This window comes from Helicoverpa armigera, chromosome 1 (genome assembly GCF_030705265.1).
Source record: "Helicoverpa armigera isolate CAAS_96S chromosome 1, ASM3070526v1, whole genome shotgun sequence".
Lineage (NCBI taxonomy): Eukaryota > Metazoa > Arthropoda > Insecta > Lepidoptera > Noctuidae > Helicoverpa > Helicoverpa armigera.
In genome coordinates this window covers 16,395,562-16,409,633 of record NC_087120.1, presented here as the reverse complement: position 1 = coordinate 16,409,633, position 14,072 = coordinate 16,395,562, and the positions used below count along the sequence as shown (strand labels likewise).

At 36.3% G+C, this 14,072-nt stretch overlaps 2 protein-coding genes across 2 annotated transcripts in view; both read left to right on the top strand.

The window, feature by feature from the left end:
* LOC110372460 (sensory neuron membrane protein 2) overlaps positions 1–14,072 on the top strand; it is a 72,948-nt gene that overhangs the window by 48,638 nt on the left and 10,238 nt on the right. The window lies entirely within an intron of this gene.
* LOC110372459 (mucin-2) lies at positions 592–3,684 on the top strand. The gene has a single exon (XM_021329197.3). It carries the CDS (start codon positions 865–867, stop codon positions 2,680–2,682), a length of 1,818 nt encoding a protein of 605 aa, XP_021184872.3. The 5' UTR covers positions 592–864; the 3' UTR covers positions 2,683–3,684.

Here is a 14,072-nt window from a genome sequence, read left to right as displayed (position 1 = left end):
ATTAAATCCTCGTATCCCCATTTTCCCCAAGATATGACAAAATGATAAACAAGATCCGAAATTTATCATGGGTTAAGTTGCCAACATTTTAAGCTGGGGTAGGTAACAGACAATAAACTCATATTTTTATTGTGGCTTTTCTTTGCAAACACGCTTTACTTGAATTTAAATTATTATCCCAATCCCTTGGGTTGCTTATTTTTGATGAAGTGCCTTTGAAGCCTAAGTTATACCGGTTTTGGAAATGTGATTATCATAACTTTGATTTATAAAACCACGGAATCCTATGGCGCAGAGCTCGCTCGTTCATAACCACTCTTTCTCATTATAAGAACAGGTTGTTCATTTTAAACATTAACCTTTAAACTACCGAGACCCATGTTGTTTTTAAAAAAACCGGTCAAAGCCAGAACGTCATCAGATGTCTCGAATTATATTACATTAAACAAAGCGAAACAAAAGAAAATATCTCATTTTACACACGTATTTACGAATCGCTAAATGTGCGTGAATGGAATAAATATGTTTCTTACATTATTCTGTTCTATTCATAATGGCTGCGGATTGCAAGTTGCGCGATGTATAATTGTGTGCACGTCGAGTGCGATGCTACGATGCCGCGTCATTGCAAGGTTATACACCGGTCTCGACGGTCCTCCTGCTCCCGAATTCCTCACATTCAAGACTCGTAATCTGAAAACAGTGACCGCCATCCGCGCTCCAAAATGCCCGGCATTTCAACCTGAACAATTAAGATTATAGTAAAAATACGGGCGCGACACAGATAGGCGCGCGCGGCGGGAGGTCATCAGTACACACGTAAAAAAGAGTGCGCTCGCGCTCGGCGGCCAAACGCACGTTACGATGATCCGCGTCGCGTGGCTGACGTGTGCTCTGGTCGCGCTCGCCGGCGCGCGGGTGTACGAGCGCTGCGAGCTGGCGCGCGAGCTGCGAGCCCTGGGCGTCCACCCCGACCACATCTCCACCTGGGTGTGCATCGCCTACCACGAGTCGCGCTTCGACACCGCCGCCAACAACCCCCACAGCGGCGACCACGGCATCTTCCAGATCAGCGAGTTGTACTGGTGCGGCCCTGGCAAGGCGTGCGGCCTGCCTTGCTCCGCGCTCAGGGACGAGGACATCTCCAACGACCTCGAGTGTGCCCTCCTCGTCCACGAAGAACACACGCGCTTACAAGGCAACGGCTTCCTGGCATGGGTAGTCTACCCCCAGCACTGCAAACACAACACCAAGAAATACCTCGTGGATTGTGACACCACCGTGAAGAGTTCAGTGCCCATAACAAGATCTCGCAACTACAATTACGCGAACAGTTTCAACCAACCAAATGTAACCACCACTGGAAGACAGAACGTGGAGAGTTTGTTGCCGCCTTACCTGACGATAGGATCTATCGTCAGAGACAATTACGGTAAGGTGCTTGATCAACATAAGAATAGATTTGATTGGTATAATTATAAGATTGATAACATCGATGAGCTTCGCCTGCCGGTGTTCAACCAACCGTCTCAGCACATTAGCATGCCGCCGACCAGTGTACCGCGAGTCACACAGACCACGACAACGACGAGTACTCCGTATATACCACGCGTGGTGCCATGGAGAACTATAGAGACAAATCAATTCAGAAAGAAGAAAGTATACACTGGAACGAGTACCCCAAGTGAAATAAGCAAGAAGGAATACTCCCCTCAATCAGTAAACTCGATATCAACAGCAAGCGTACAGCCGAGTTTAATCGTCGCTCCACAATTGTTTGCCACAGCTCCATCACTCGTGAATCTAACAACGACAACAGTACGGCCGACTACAACGACGACAGTAACGACGGCTACGTACAAACCTCCGCTTTCTACGACAACTTACAGACCGCCTACTTCTACGATCTCGTACAGTTCTCGTATTTCTACAACTACGTACAAACCGCCTACAACAACAACATATAGACCGATTTCAACAACAACAACATATAGACCACCATCAACAACGACTTATAGACCGTCTTCAACAACTACTTATAAACCTCCTTCGACAACTACGTACAAGCCAATATCAACAATCTTCTCAACAAGACCGTGGATCAGCCTAACAACACCGAAACCGAACTTTACTTTCAAAACTTCGTTAACACCGATCACAAGTAAGACATCTCTAAGTCCTAGTACAACAACAGTTGGAAGAACTCCAACTACAGCTGTGAGTGCATCATGGAGGTCATCAACTGCGGACTTCACGACTCCAGCTAAAACGACGAGGAAACCACAGCCTCAGACCTCGTGGTTCACTTTTACGTCTCGAACAACGACGCCTTCACCATTGATTAAACAAACTATCTTACTAACTCGACCCACACAAACATCTTTGTACACAAATAGTAACACACAGTTGAAAACAAATCCGCCAGCATTTTCGAGTTTGAAAACCCAAGCGACAACATCAAAACCTCGAACAACACAGTCTATATTTGATCTGTACTTGAATCCAACAAAAGCGCCTGCGATTCCGAGTTACAAGTACAACTGGGGTCAATCCAGGTTGAAGATATTTGGCGGCGGCACAACTCCCGCGCCGGGTCAGTCGACAAGTCGCTCTCTCCATACTAATGGAGCCGCCAGGAATCAGATCAAAAGGCAACTACTCTCTTCTATAACAAACTCTTAGGTTAAGTAATCTATTTGTGATCTCCGTTCCTAATTACTTTTTTCCTAGTGATTAAGCACGTGGCACTCAGTACACAAAGTAAGATGTTGTCATTACATCACCTGTGCAGGAAAAATAACTGCTTTTGTATTTAAATGGCAGTTGTGCAAACGCATATGTATTGCGAGGCGCGCCGGAGATTACTCTATGTAAATATATTGCGAATAAAGCGAATGTTTATTTTAGTATTAGACCAAAAAGCATTTATCTACATTAAACATAAGTTTTTTATGATAACTGTAGGTTTAGTCTATTTTATTGCGTGTCCTAATAATCTGCGCATATACTCGTATTATAATGAATTAATATCTAAAAATAATGTATAACATCATCAATGGTTTGTTATTTTTGTAATTAACATTTAAAATAACAAGTTTCTAATGCGGAAATCATCTGAAGGTGCGAATGTACTGAAGGACAGTTATACACGCTACTGAATCGTTTATATTCATCATCATAACGTATCATGATGTGCACTACAACACATCATAAAATAGTGGTCATTTACAGCTGTTCCGATATTCTATCTCTAGTAGGTTAAACGCCAGATAGATAGGATTATAGGAAGCGGCCATAAATGAAGTGATATTGAGTCATGTGATATCCATGAAAAGTGTATTTATGACCGAGACAGCCGGCCGGTTCTAGAGGGCTGTCACAAACAATATTATTCAAATTGATTCATCATTATAATGCCGGTATCGCTTTCAAAGATCATCCAGTTTCCAAGATAAATCAATAACCAGGAAAAATGTTTATTAATAAATTAACTAGTTTTAAGTATAAGTTTATGCGATTGATGTTAATATAAGTTTATTATTATGCTTTAGCGAAAGCCTGAGCTAATGTTTGTAAGTTGTATATTTTAATTGGAGGTATCTAACCGATATGAACAAACACCACGATTTTAGTAGATTTATAAGTTATTAATAAGTGCTTGCTCAATAAATTAATGAAAAATTACTGTGTGTTTTATTTCAAAATGATTATAATACAGACTTAATTAATCTGCCTACCATAAATAAATTGCGAATATGTACTTTTCTCATGAACTCGTATACCTACGCATGCTTTTGTAAATACTCCCAAATTTAAGATTAACCATTTTTGCGTACATGCAAAGACTAGGTGTCGTTATTTAAGAATTTATATTTATCATAACAGCTCTACGCATATTTACATCCTTAAGTATGCTGTTTCGGAGGGCACGTTCAACGTGTAGGTCCTGGCTGTCAATGAACATCTTTGGCAGTCGTTAAGTACTTACTGATAGTCAGAAACCAGAAAGTCTGACATCAGTCTTACCAAGGGGTAACTTGGTTACGAGGTTTAGGAGGTCAGATAGGCAGTTGCTTCTAGTAAAACACTGGTACTTCAGTTTAAACTGAAAGCCAACCCCAACATACATAGTTGGGAAAAGGCTTAGCAGAGATGATGATTAACTACCTATCTACTGAACAACTTTAGGTACATTGTAAAACCTCTCGTTTAATACCTAATTGACCGCCTGAAAAATAACTACTTATAATAGTCAGCATAATTTGTAAGCGTTGTAGTTCCATGGTTCCGCGCCTCACCGCATCCATAGCCATGTTAATTAGCTAATTAGTTACCCTTTGCCATTTTAAATTCTCCGGTTACACTGGTTTGCAGTTAGTCAACGTGTTTTTTGGTCAGTCCACTCTGTTATTTGTTAATTAATTAGTCTGTACTTAATATTATAAAGAGTAAAACTTTGTATTTTTGTTTGTAATGGATCAACTGAGACACAAATGGGAGGATTTTATATATTCTTTCACTGTTGAAAAGCTACACTCTTCCCGAGTAACATAGGCTTTATTTTATCCCGGTACGGGCAGTAATTTCCACGGAACGCGGGTGAAACCGCGGGAGAACGGCTAGTGTAATATGGTGTTGTTGGCTGTATATTTTTTAAAGTTCTGTAGTTTGTAATTTTATTATCAAGCTAGGAGATTTAGGTCACGTTATGATCATTGATATAAGAGTTATGATATAATAATTGTCGTACATATCCTTTAACGACATTAGTTTAGCTACCGTTTTACCGTTGTTACCGTAAAACGTATTGTATACCGACGGACTTATATGACCATCTATGAAGGTTTTATTTTTATTTATCTAAAGTGTGTTCTTCGGCAAGTACTTATTGTTTTCAACCGTTTGAGGTTGAATCTCTAGGATTATGAGGTCCAGCTGACGCTCTTTCCAATATTACAAAAAGACAAAGGATAAGAATTGTTGCCAATCTCTCTGTTTTAAGTATTTTTTTAATACTTTTTTATTACATTGTAAATACGTTTTGTACATCATTTTGTTATTAATTGAATGAACACAAATATTTATATAGGTACATATAATTTTGTTGTACATAAAGTAAAATAAATGACGTGTGTATCTTTGTAGGTAAAAACAACGTATTATACTTTAGTCTAAGATGATCTTTAAGAGCGAGACATCTCAAATGCAATATTTATTCAAGTTATACCTAAGTACTTAAAGATATTACATTATGCCAACATTGACCAAATAGCATTCTCGGTTGATGACTAATTTACTACAAAGTGTGGTTTAAATCTGACATAAAAACTACGAGACAAAGTCTTATCTTTTCTGAGACATTGTTTAAACATTAATACATAAGTACTACGACATAAAATTTAAGAAGTATCTACTTTTTTTCTGCTTTTCAAAAAATTTTACATTTATTTAATCATGTTTACATTTTAATACAAAATAGTACTTTTTAAATGTTAAGTCTTTGTAGTGATTCTCCTTCTTTCCGTGCGAACTTACTACACATACTTACCCCGAATCAAAAGTAGCCTAAACTCTTCTTCGATAAATGGGCTATTTAAAACTGAAAATAATGTTATAGTAAACATATTGTATACTTTATTTCATGTGATTAGCAATTTGGTACCCATAGTTACATAATGTATATTTTATGAAATTCTTGACTACCTAATAATTTACAATTTGTCGCTTTTCCGTCTAAAACGGAAGTATAAATTCATACTTAGATTAATTTCATGAATTCCCTGAACGTGCACACAGCATCTACACACATTTTGAGCTAAACATATTGCACCTACATACATGTTATTTATCGATAAAGTGATGCTACACATCGACATCGAGTATGCAATATCATCGATATTAGATTTCAATAAGTTCGTTTGCGTTGTACCGCGTCGTGTCGTCAGATACGCGCGGTATCAATGTAACTTTATTAAAGGCTGGAATCCAGGTTTTAATAAACTGCCTATGTGTGTCCTGTCAATTTCAATCTAAAGCTGAACTTATACAGCAGCAATGCTTTTCTGTATTCAGATTTTTTATAAAAGAGATTGAATTCCAGACAAGGGCATCATACTTGTTTTAAAGAAATGCTATCTATCTTTTCTTAACACACAGTGCAACTGAGAAAATTCAGAATCTTTAAACACTTATTAGAATAATATAGAACTAAATCATTTTTAAGGACCAGTCGAAAACATAATTTTGTTCTGAAAAGGCCTAAAAAATATGAAATGAATTTGTCCATGTTTTCATGCTTTCCTAATAGAGATTCTGAATTGCCTCTGTATGAGGCGGTCCTAAAGACTTTTGTGGCTACCCAACGGTGCATATTTTATCCTATAGAGGTACAGAGTAATGAACACGTCAATCAAACGAGGTTCCATTCAGCCTCGTATAATCTGTGGCCACCAATTTCATATTAATTAATACCTGCCTTTTGAAACACTAAAACAGTATGCGCGCACACTAGAAACTTTTAGTCGGCCGATAGTTTTAGGTCAGATCAGTACGAAGATCATAAATCAGTCGCTTCTTGTAAAGCACTGGTACTCAGCTGAATCCGGTTAGACTGGAAGCCGACCCCAACATAGTTGGGAAAAAGGCTCGGAAGATGATGAAGTCAGTACGAAGATGAATGGAAGTACACACGTAACAACGATCAGTTATTTGCATGGTACCAGACCGACCAAAAATTCGGATTGAATTAAAGACTTACAAAAAAATGCAACCACCGGGTTTACAGTCGGCCGACTAAAAGTTTGTAGTATGCGCGCACTCTAATATTGCGACTATTCATGCAACAAATATACTCCATAGTGTAGAGCCAAAATTTTCATTTAGGCTTTTCTCTTTGAACTGAGGATTATGATGAATGTCCATAATTGAAATGTGTGTTCAAACTACTGCTACTGCCTAATGGGTTGTTTATTTCATGGTTGAATAGGTACTATTTATGTAGTTTAATGGGAGTGCATAGGTATACCTGTAATATCCATCTTCTGTAATTTGCGGACATCGCAATTAAAGTTCTTTAATGAAGTGTGAATTTTCACATAAGTATAAACTAACTATGTATATACCTATACCTAAATATATTACTTATTTACTGTAGGTTACTATGATAAAGGTGTCAAAAAAGGTCTTATAGGAGTATGCAGTAAACTGTTATGCAATATTTTGACATAAAAATATTAACTTGATAACGCTAATAGGTAAATAAAATTAAATAAAAAAATGTGTGCATTTTGGAACCTCAAAAAAAACGAACACTTAGGTAGGTACATATGTCAAAATTCAAAAAGTGAAATATATTGGGTAGTATTTAAACGCAAGTCAAAAAATATCCTTTTTCTATGCAATAAGATTCCGAATTCTCATCAAAATTACTGATTGCACAGCAAAATATTCAACTCAAAATATCACTAAACACACTACAATTTATTTTCGCAGCGTACAGCGATTTTTCCTTAAGCAAAAGCTTTTTCATCAATGCACAGCTAATAAACTTAATGCACATTATACATGTTAACTCTTTTCTTTTAAACATAGCTTCTATTTTTATGTTATTTACAGCAGTTTTTTTGAATAAAACAGCTTTTTATTAGTCACAGTCATCTTATTATTTATTAATTACGGCATAATGAGATCAGCAAAAAAATATAAAATTAAATACAAAATTGTAATTTATTGAATTATTTATAAGCGTCCACATTTCCTTTTTTGCCCAATAGGCAACATTTTTAGCTTCTGCAGGTGGCGCCACGTACTTGAGTCGGATCGCAAGTCCGATGATATGCTTGCACATACATACTATTATAGTTCTTAAAAAAAATGGGGCTGGTGCATTCTCAGTCATTGTCAGTATTTCCTTTTGGCATACATTTCATATAAGTAGTCATTAAAAGGCTACTACTATAATATCATATTTCAGAATGTTTATAGTCAGAATCATCTTTTGGCATAGTTTTGGAATTTTTATTTTCCTATAAGGAGCATGCAAACAAGCCTGAAGCATGCAAGCAGGCATGCAGCATGTAAGCAGGCATGCAACATGGAAGTAAGCATGCAACATGCAGCAAGCATGGCTTCTGTCACATCGAATCATCACATATGGGACCGCCGGAGCGATGCGAGCTTATCGTCGCAGATGATTTTCACGCTCACCACCGCAGCTTCGGCTTGCTGGCCGGCTGAGCCGGCCAGCCTCAACCGCGTTGGCGAGCGTTAAAACTACCTGCTCCTCAGCTCGCAGGCCGCCTCGCCCCTCCGCGCCTACGCGGTTTTGAATTGCACTCTAGGGGTAGGGCAAACAAGACTACGTGGAGTCGGTTTTGCAGCGATTCGTTTTCGTTACTAGCTTCAATTTTTAATACAATGTTTTTTAATTGAACTCTATCTGACTCGCTCGCGCCACTCTGCACTCCAGTGACGAAAAAGCGCGCGAAGCCGCGAACCTTTTTCAGTTAATTTGTTCCGATTTTAGAAATAATGCAATGTGACAGGATTTTTTTGTTATAATAATCATTAAATTTGCCGAACATGGCTTCTTAAAAATTAAGACAAATATGATGAATAGGTTTTGTTGTACTTACTGGTTAATATGCGACTGGGATAGTTATTTTGCTATGAAATGTGGAAAATTTGCTGTGCAGTCAGTATTAATGCTATGTATGTAGTATTTTTGTACAATAATAAATTTAACTGTATTGCATTATAATAAAAAAAGCAATGTCATATTGATGTATCATTTCGAATTATCTGCAGTTTGAGTTTTGTTAAACATTTAGTTTATTTGTAGTGAAGTAAGTTATTTGATGTAAAAAAGAATATAAATGATGAGTATTTATTGATAGGCGATTATTTATTTGATATGCAATTTATAATATCCCAAATATATTTATGTGTAATCTATTTTTTTGTTCTAATTTACAACTTTTATTTATAGAAGTTAATAAGTGTCGTCCAAACGAATTTGTGACCGCAAACATTGGTGACCATACACTTCTTGGAAACTATCCCACCAAAACCTGTTATTTTTTACGTAAAGATGAACAAACAAACCGTCATACAAGTTTTTTTACTCAAGTCTCATCTCTCGAGGTTATACATCAAACGTGATGTTAAAAAAATGCTTTTATTACTAGTTTACTCCTTCACACGTTTTGTATTAATTGATTTATGTTAATAAGCCGAGTTTTGAAGTAAATAAATGGAGCAGCTTTTAGTATATTCTTTTTCCTTTAATTATAGGTAAATCTCTGATATAATAAACCACATATAGCTAATTAATATTCATGGTTTGATGGCCACCTGCACCTTAAATATATTCCCAGAATTGATTTCTGAGAAATGTTTCGTTGGATTTACCTACAACCGCAAAATGGCACTGAAGAATTATTCTTACAATAAACTTCCTTACTTGCCACGTTCAAACCTTTTAAAATATGACTTCAAACAAATATTTCAGAAATATGGAAAGTGTATAAGTAGATTTGTAGTAATACATGTATGAGATAACCTTTAAAGTACCTGCACTTTGCAGACTTAACAGTCGGGCGACTGTGACCTGTGACTGTGATGGAAAGCAATTTTTTTAAAAGTTTGATTCTAATGAAAGTTTTCTGTCGGTCTGATACCGGCTAAATACCTGATCTTTGTAAATTGCTATGGCTATGGATCTTTGTAAATATGGTAGTACCATTCATCTTCATACTGATTTATGAGCTCAAACAAACTATCGGCCGACTAAAAGTTTGCAGTGTCATGCATGCAAGCTGCAGTTGTCATAAGTCTTGTAATGTATTCTCCTGAAAACATACAAATGTAAGATCTAATGCGACAACAGGTGGAGGGTACAAAACATTTTAAGAGTATTAAAGTTTCCTCTGTACCTAATGTTATAACAATATTTCCTTCTTGTAAGCTGTGAAGTACCTCTCGTAAAAAAGCATTTTTTAATCACAGATTTTTATGTAATTGAAATATTTTCATTTTTATGGTTTGTATGTACACATATTATCTTACCTATAAATAAATTTATTAAAAATCGTTCAATAAAATGTTCGTTTCGACGGAAGAAATTGTAATAAGTTTCCTAATGACGACTTTTCTTTATACAAACACAACCAACCAATTTCGAAATAAAACCTTAAGAAAAAACATAGGACATTTTTATCGATTTTCAAGGCCTTTTTCTCTCAGGACACAAATATAACCGAGGGAAACACTAGTGTACTGAAAGTGTGTCACCCCTCTCCGCCTCCTACAAGTTACAGGTTACAGCAATTACGTGAACTCATTTCATTATCGGCCTTTTTGCATTCAGGGGGTTTTCAGCGCTCCAGATTCAGGCAGCTTCAAGAGCCTTTAGTAGGACTAGTTGCACTTTTTAACTATAATGATAACCAAACTATGACCAGCCGTATACTTGTCGGCCATTGGTCAAGTTGGCGATTTGACAATTGGAAATGGTTCGGTTATTATTAAAGTAAAATGATGCTAGTCAACGTGGAATTAAGCGATTAAGTTCTTATTGTATTTAGGGCCGATTTTTCAACTATCAACTATATATTCTATCTGAGGAATAAATATGGCGGCTTCACACATACTTTATACAAAAACTGTCAAAACGTCAAACATATTCTTTACATAAAGTTATCTGGCTATTGAAAAATCAGCGCTTAAACATGCGTAGTATGATTAATCATTATTACCAACTGTACCATTCTCAAAAATGTCTATCTGCTTTACATAAAAACCTTCCAATATAACATTTGATTGAAATCCCAACGTAGCTACCTATATTATAAATCAGGTCAGCCACAAAGCTAGACTTAATATAGGCAAACTAAGTAAAATGTATGTCACGAATCCAGTTCAATCTGTGCAAGTTTCAGTAATATCGGTGTGCAAACAAAACTGAATCAAATCCGTGTCGAGTAGCAGCACAAACAAATTGAATCCGAATCGCAAATTACTCCAACTCGACTGTTTATGTAATACTGATAAACACCCGTTAATCGATAGCCTGTGATTTGGTGGTTGGGTTTTAGGAAGTCAGATCTATCAGGTATTCATCTAACTTACATACCTAAGCATAAATTATTCTAACTTACATAAGCTGTTGTGTGTTAGACACCATGCAAAGAAAAATTGACTATTATATGAAACTGTTACGGCCTATTGTGAGGTCTATCTATAGGCGAATTCACCTTTTCAGAAGTCGGGGTCAGATGACACTCTGACATTTGTGGTCCCCCAGTATTAAGCCAATTGCCATGTTTGACTAAAGGCATTAACTACATACTTATCAGCGTTTGCAATGTTTATTTATTTACCTGCTAAAATGAAGAGTGTAGAGATTAATTTATTTTCACATCCCTATCAGACATTTTGTTAATTTTTGCATCATATGTGTTTCGTTCAGTGTAACAACGATAGGTCGACTTTTTATTGCACATTTAGGCCAATAACTGTCTCCACATCATAAAAAAACTTAACAATGAACTTGGACAAATATAAGTACCTACAAGAAGAAATAAGCGCAGAGATTGCATCGACACATTCAGGCATTGTACTCCCACGTAATGCGCTACTTACCTTTTGTAAGAAGTCATTCACCCTTGCTGATCCTTTGAACAGATCAATGTTTTGGGCTCCTTGCCGACGACCAACTGTGTACTACCGTCATGTAAGCAGTTATGATATAAAACAAACTCTTTGTCGATGCTGTAGATATAATTTGTAGGTCCACCTTCAGCGGCGGTGCCGAATGTCCTACTTCTTATAAACAACATTAAGAACAGAACTTATAGGTACTCAAATTGAAGGAGAAATACTTCTAAATGTTGAAAATTCTCAAATGTCTCAAACTTACCTAAGCCGACAAATGTTACTTCCCTACTCACACTATCCTTCTCCAGGGAAAGTGCATTGAAGAAATACTTATAAACTATTTCTTTGATCTAAGCTTATAAAATAAAAACTTTTGAGCACCTATAAGGCGCTTTGTCAAAACATTTTCTATCGTACACTAAATAAAATGTAATATTTTGAGAAACAACTAATAGGATATAAAATGTACTTAAGTTAAGAGCACTTTCAAAGGATTAATTCGTTTTGTAAATGTTTTCAAGAAAATATTTTCCGAGTTGCTCTAAGAAAACTGGTTTTGTTCGGAATAGTTAAGAACACGGTCTTATTTAACGTCGTTTGTTTAACTATATTTTTATAAAGCTTACCTATAAAAAACCCTATTAAATCTGGAACTGGGTTGATACGCGAAAAACACATTAATGACATGCCCGAAAATTATGAACTATCCAACAATAGAATTAGCGTCAAACTGACAGTCAGGCTTTTAAAAACTGAATTTCTAAATTAGTTTTGCAATAACACTTCTCACTGTTACACAAACCATTTTCATTTAGTGATAGGAACAAGATAAATGCATTTTGTAGGGAGATAGCTAATAGGTATTAGGTTTAAGCTGTTTTTGTGATGCACGGGCGTTAGAGTGGCTAATTCGATAACCAGCACTGTCACGTTGGTCTGTCTGACTGGAGGCTCTTAGCTGTTCCTGGTATTACGGAATGGGATTTCTGTTATCAGCTGAGGCTGATCTTATTAGGCAAGTCCCCTGTATGTCCTGTGTATTAACTTGTGTGTATGTATGTTTGTGTATGTTGTACGGTAGACTACACATCAGTGGTAATGGTCATGCACCTTAACTCAATAGTAATAAGTACGATTTTCCTATAAAACTGTTACCACTGACCTGAAGTTGACTGTGCCTACGTCGAATGTGTGTGTGTTAATCTTTTACTAGGTAATACTAATGCTAATATATGAGCTGTTTGTTTTATTTTATCTAATGGTTTTGCTATGCTGGTTTTTAACTTCTTTTAGTTTCTTTTGTCCGAGAGCTATGGCTGGATATTTTTTATATTAAAAATATTAAATATTCTTTCCTTTCCACTTTCACATACTTATTAACATTTCTTGTTAAACCTTTTCAACGAAAGATTATCGCACATGTTAATATTATTTTCCCCTGAAACCTGGCAGTTCTTATAAAGTAAAAAGAACGGTTTAATTAAAATATAATTAAATACGTTGAAAAGCCGCATTCGCAGAGGAAGATTTTATATTATTAGTTGTAACTTGGATCCGATTTAAATTAATATTATGTATATCGTGGAAAAAATAGTTGCATAATAATTCTCTAGCAAAGAGAGATTTTCAATAAGAGTACGCACACACTACACACTTTTCAGTCGGCCGATAGATTTGGGCACATAAATCAGTATGAAGATGAATGGAAGTACACACGTAACAAAGATTAGGTATTTAGCCAGTATCAGAGCGACTAAAAACTTTGATTTAATTAACAACTCTGAAACAACAACAAAAAGAACCCGGACCAACAGTCGGCTTTTGTTTTAGTTTTTCCGAATAGGCACATAACATACTTTTCTCCCACCATTCCTATTACTGAAAGTACTGCAGCTATATTCGACAATCACATACCTAAGTACTCACACATGTTTACCTAACCTGAATGGAATAAATATTTGACTGCTCTCTAAAATGTTTTCGATCAATTAAGCTAACAGACTGACAGACGAAATCAGCTAAAGAGCCCTTGATGACGCGAGTGAGCTACCCCTGCAATTTGATGCAACTATTCGCAATAAACGAATATATTTTTAACTAAGAGTTTATCATAAGTGCTCTTAATTAGCAGAGTTTTAATCGCTACGCATCGTAACGGGTAATCAGAAAGAAGGTATTAACTATAAGTATCAGGTTGCCCAGTTTACGGTGTTTTGGAGGTCAGATAGGCAGTCGCTTCATGTAAGTATGCTGAGTATGCTGAGTTGCATCTTATAAGACTGAAAGCCGACCCCAACATTGTCGGCAAAAGCCATTAACGAAAGTACAAAATAAAAAAAGATTACTAAATAATGTGCCTTCCTGCCCCACACCAAATTATATTCACTACCTGTTCACAATATATCAAGCCAGACTAC

Coding starts and splice junctions, on each gene's coding strand:
- LOC110372459 (XM_021329197.3), top strand. CDS start 865: ATGATCCGCGTCGCGTGGCTGACGTGTGCTCTGGTCGCGCTCGCCGGC.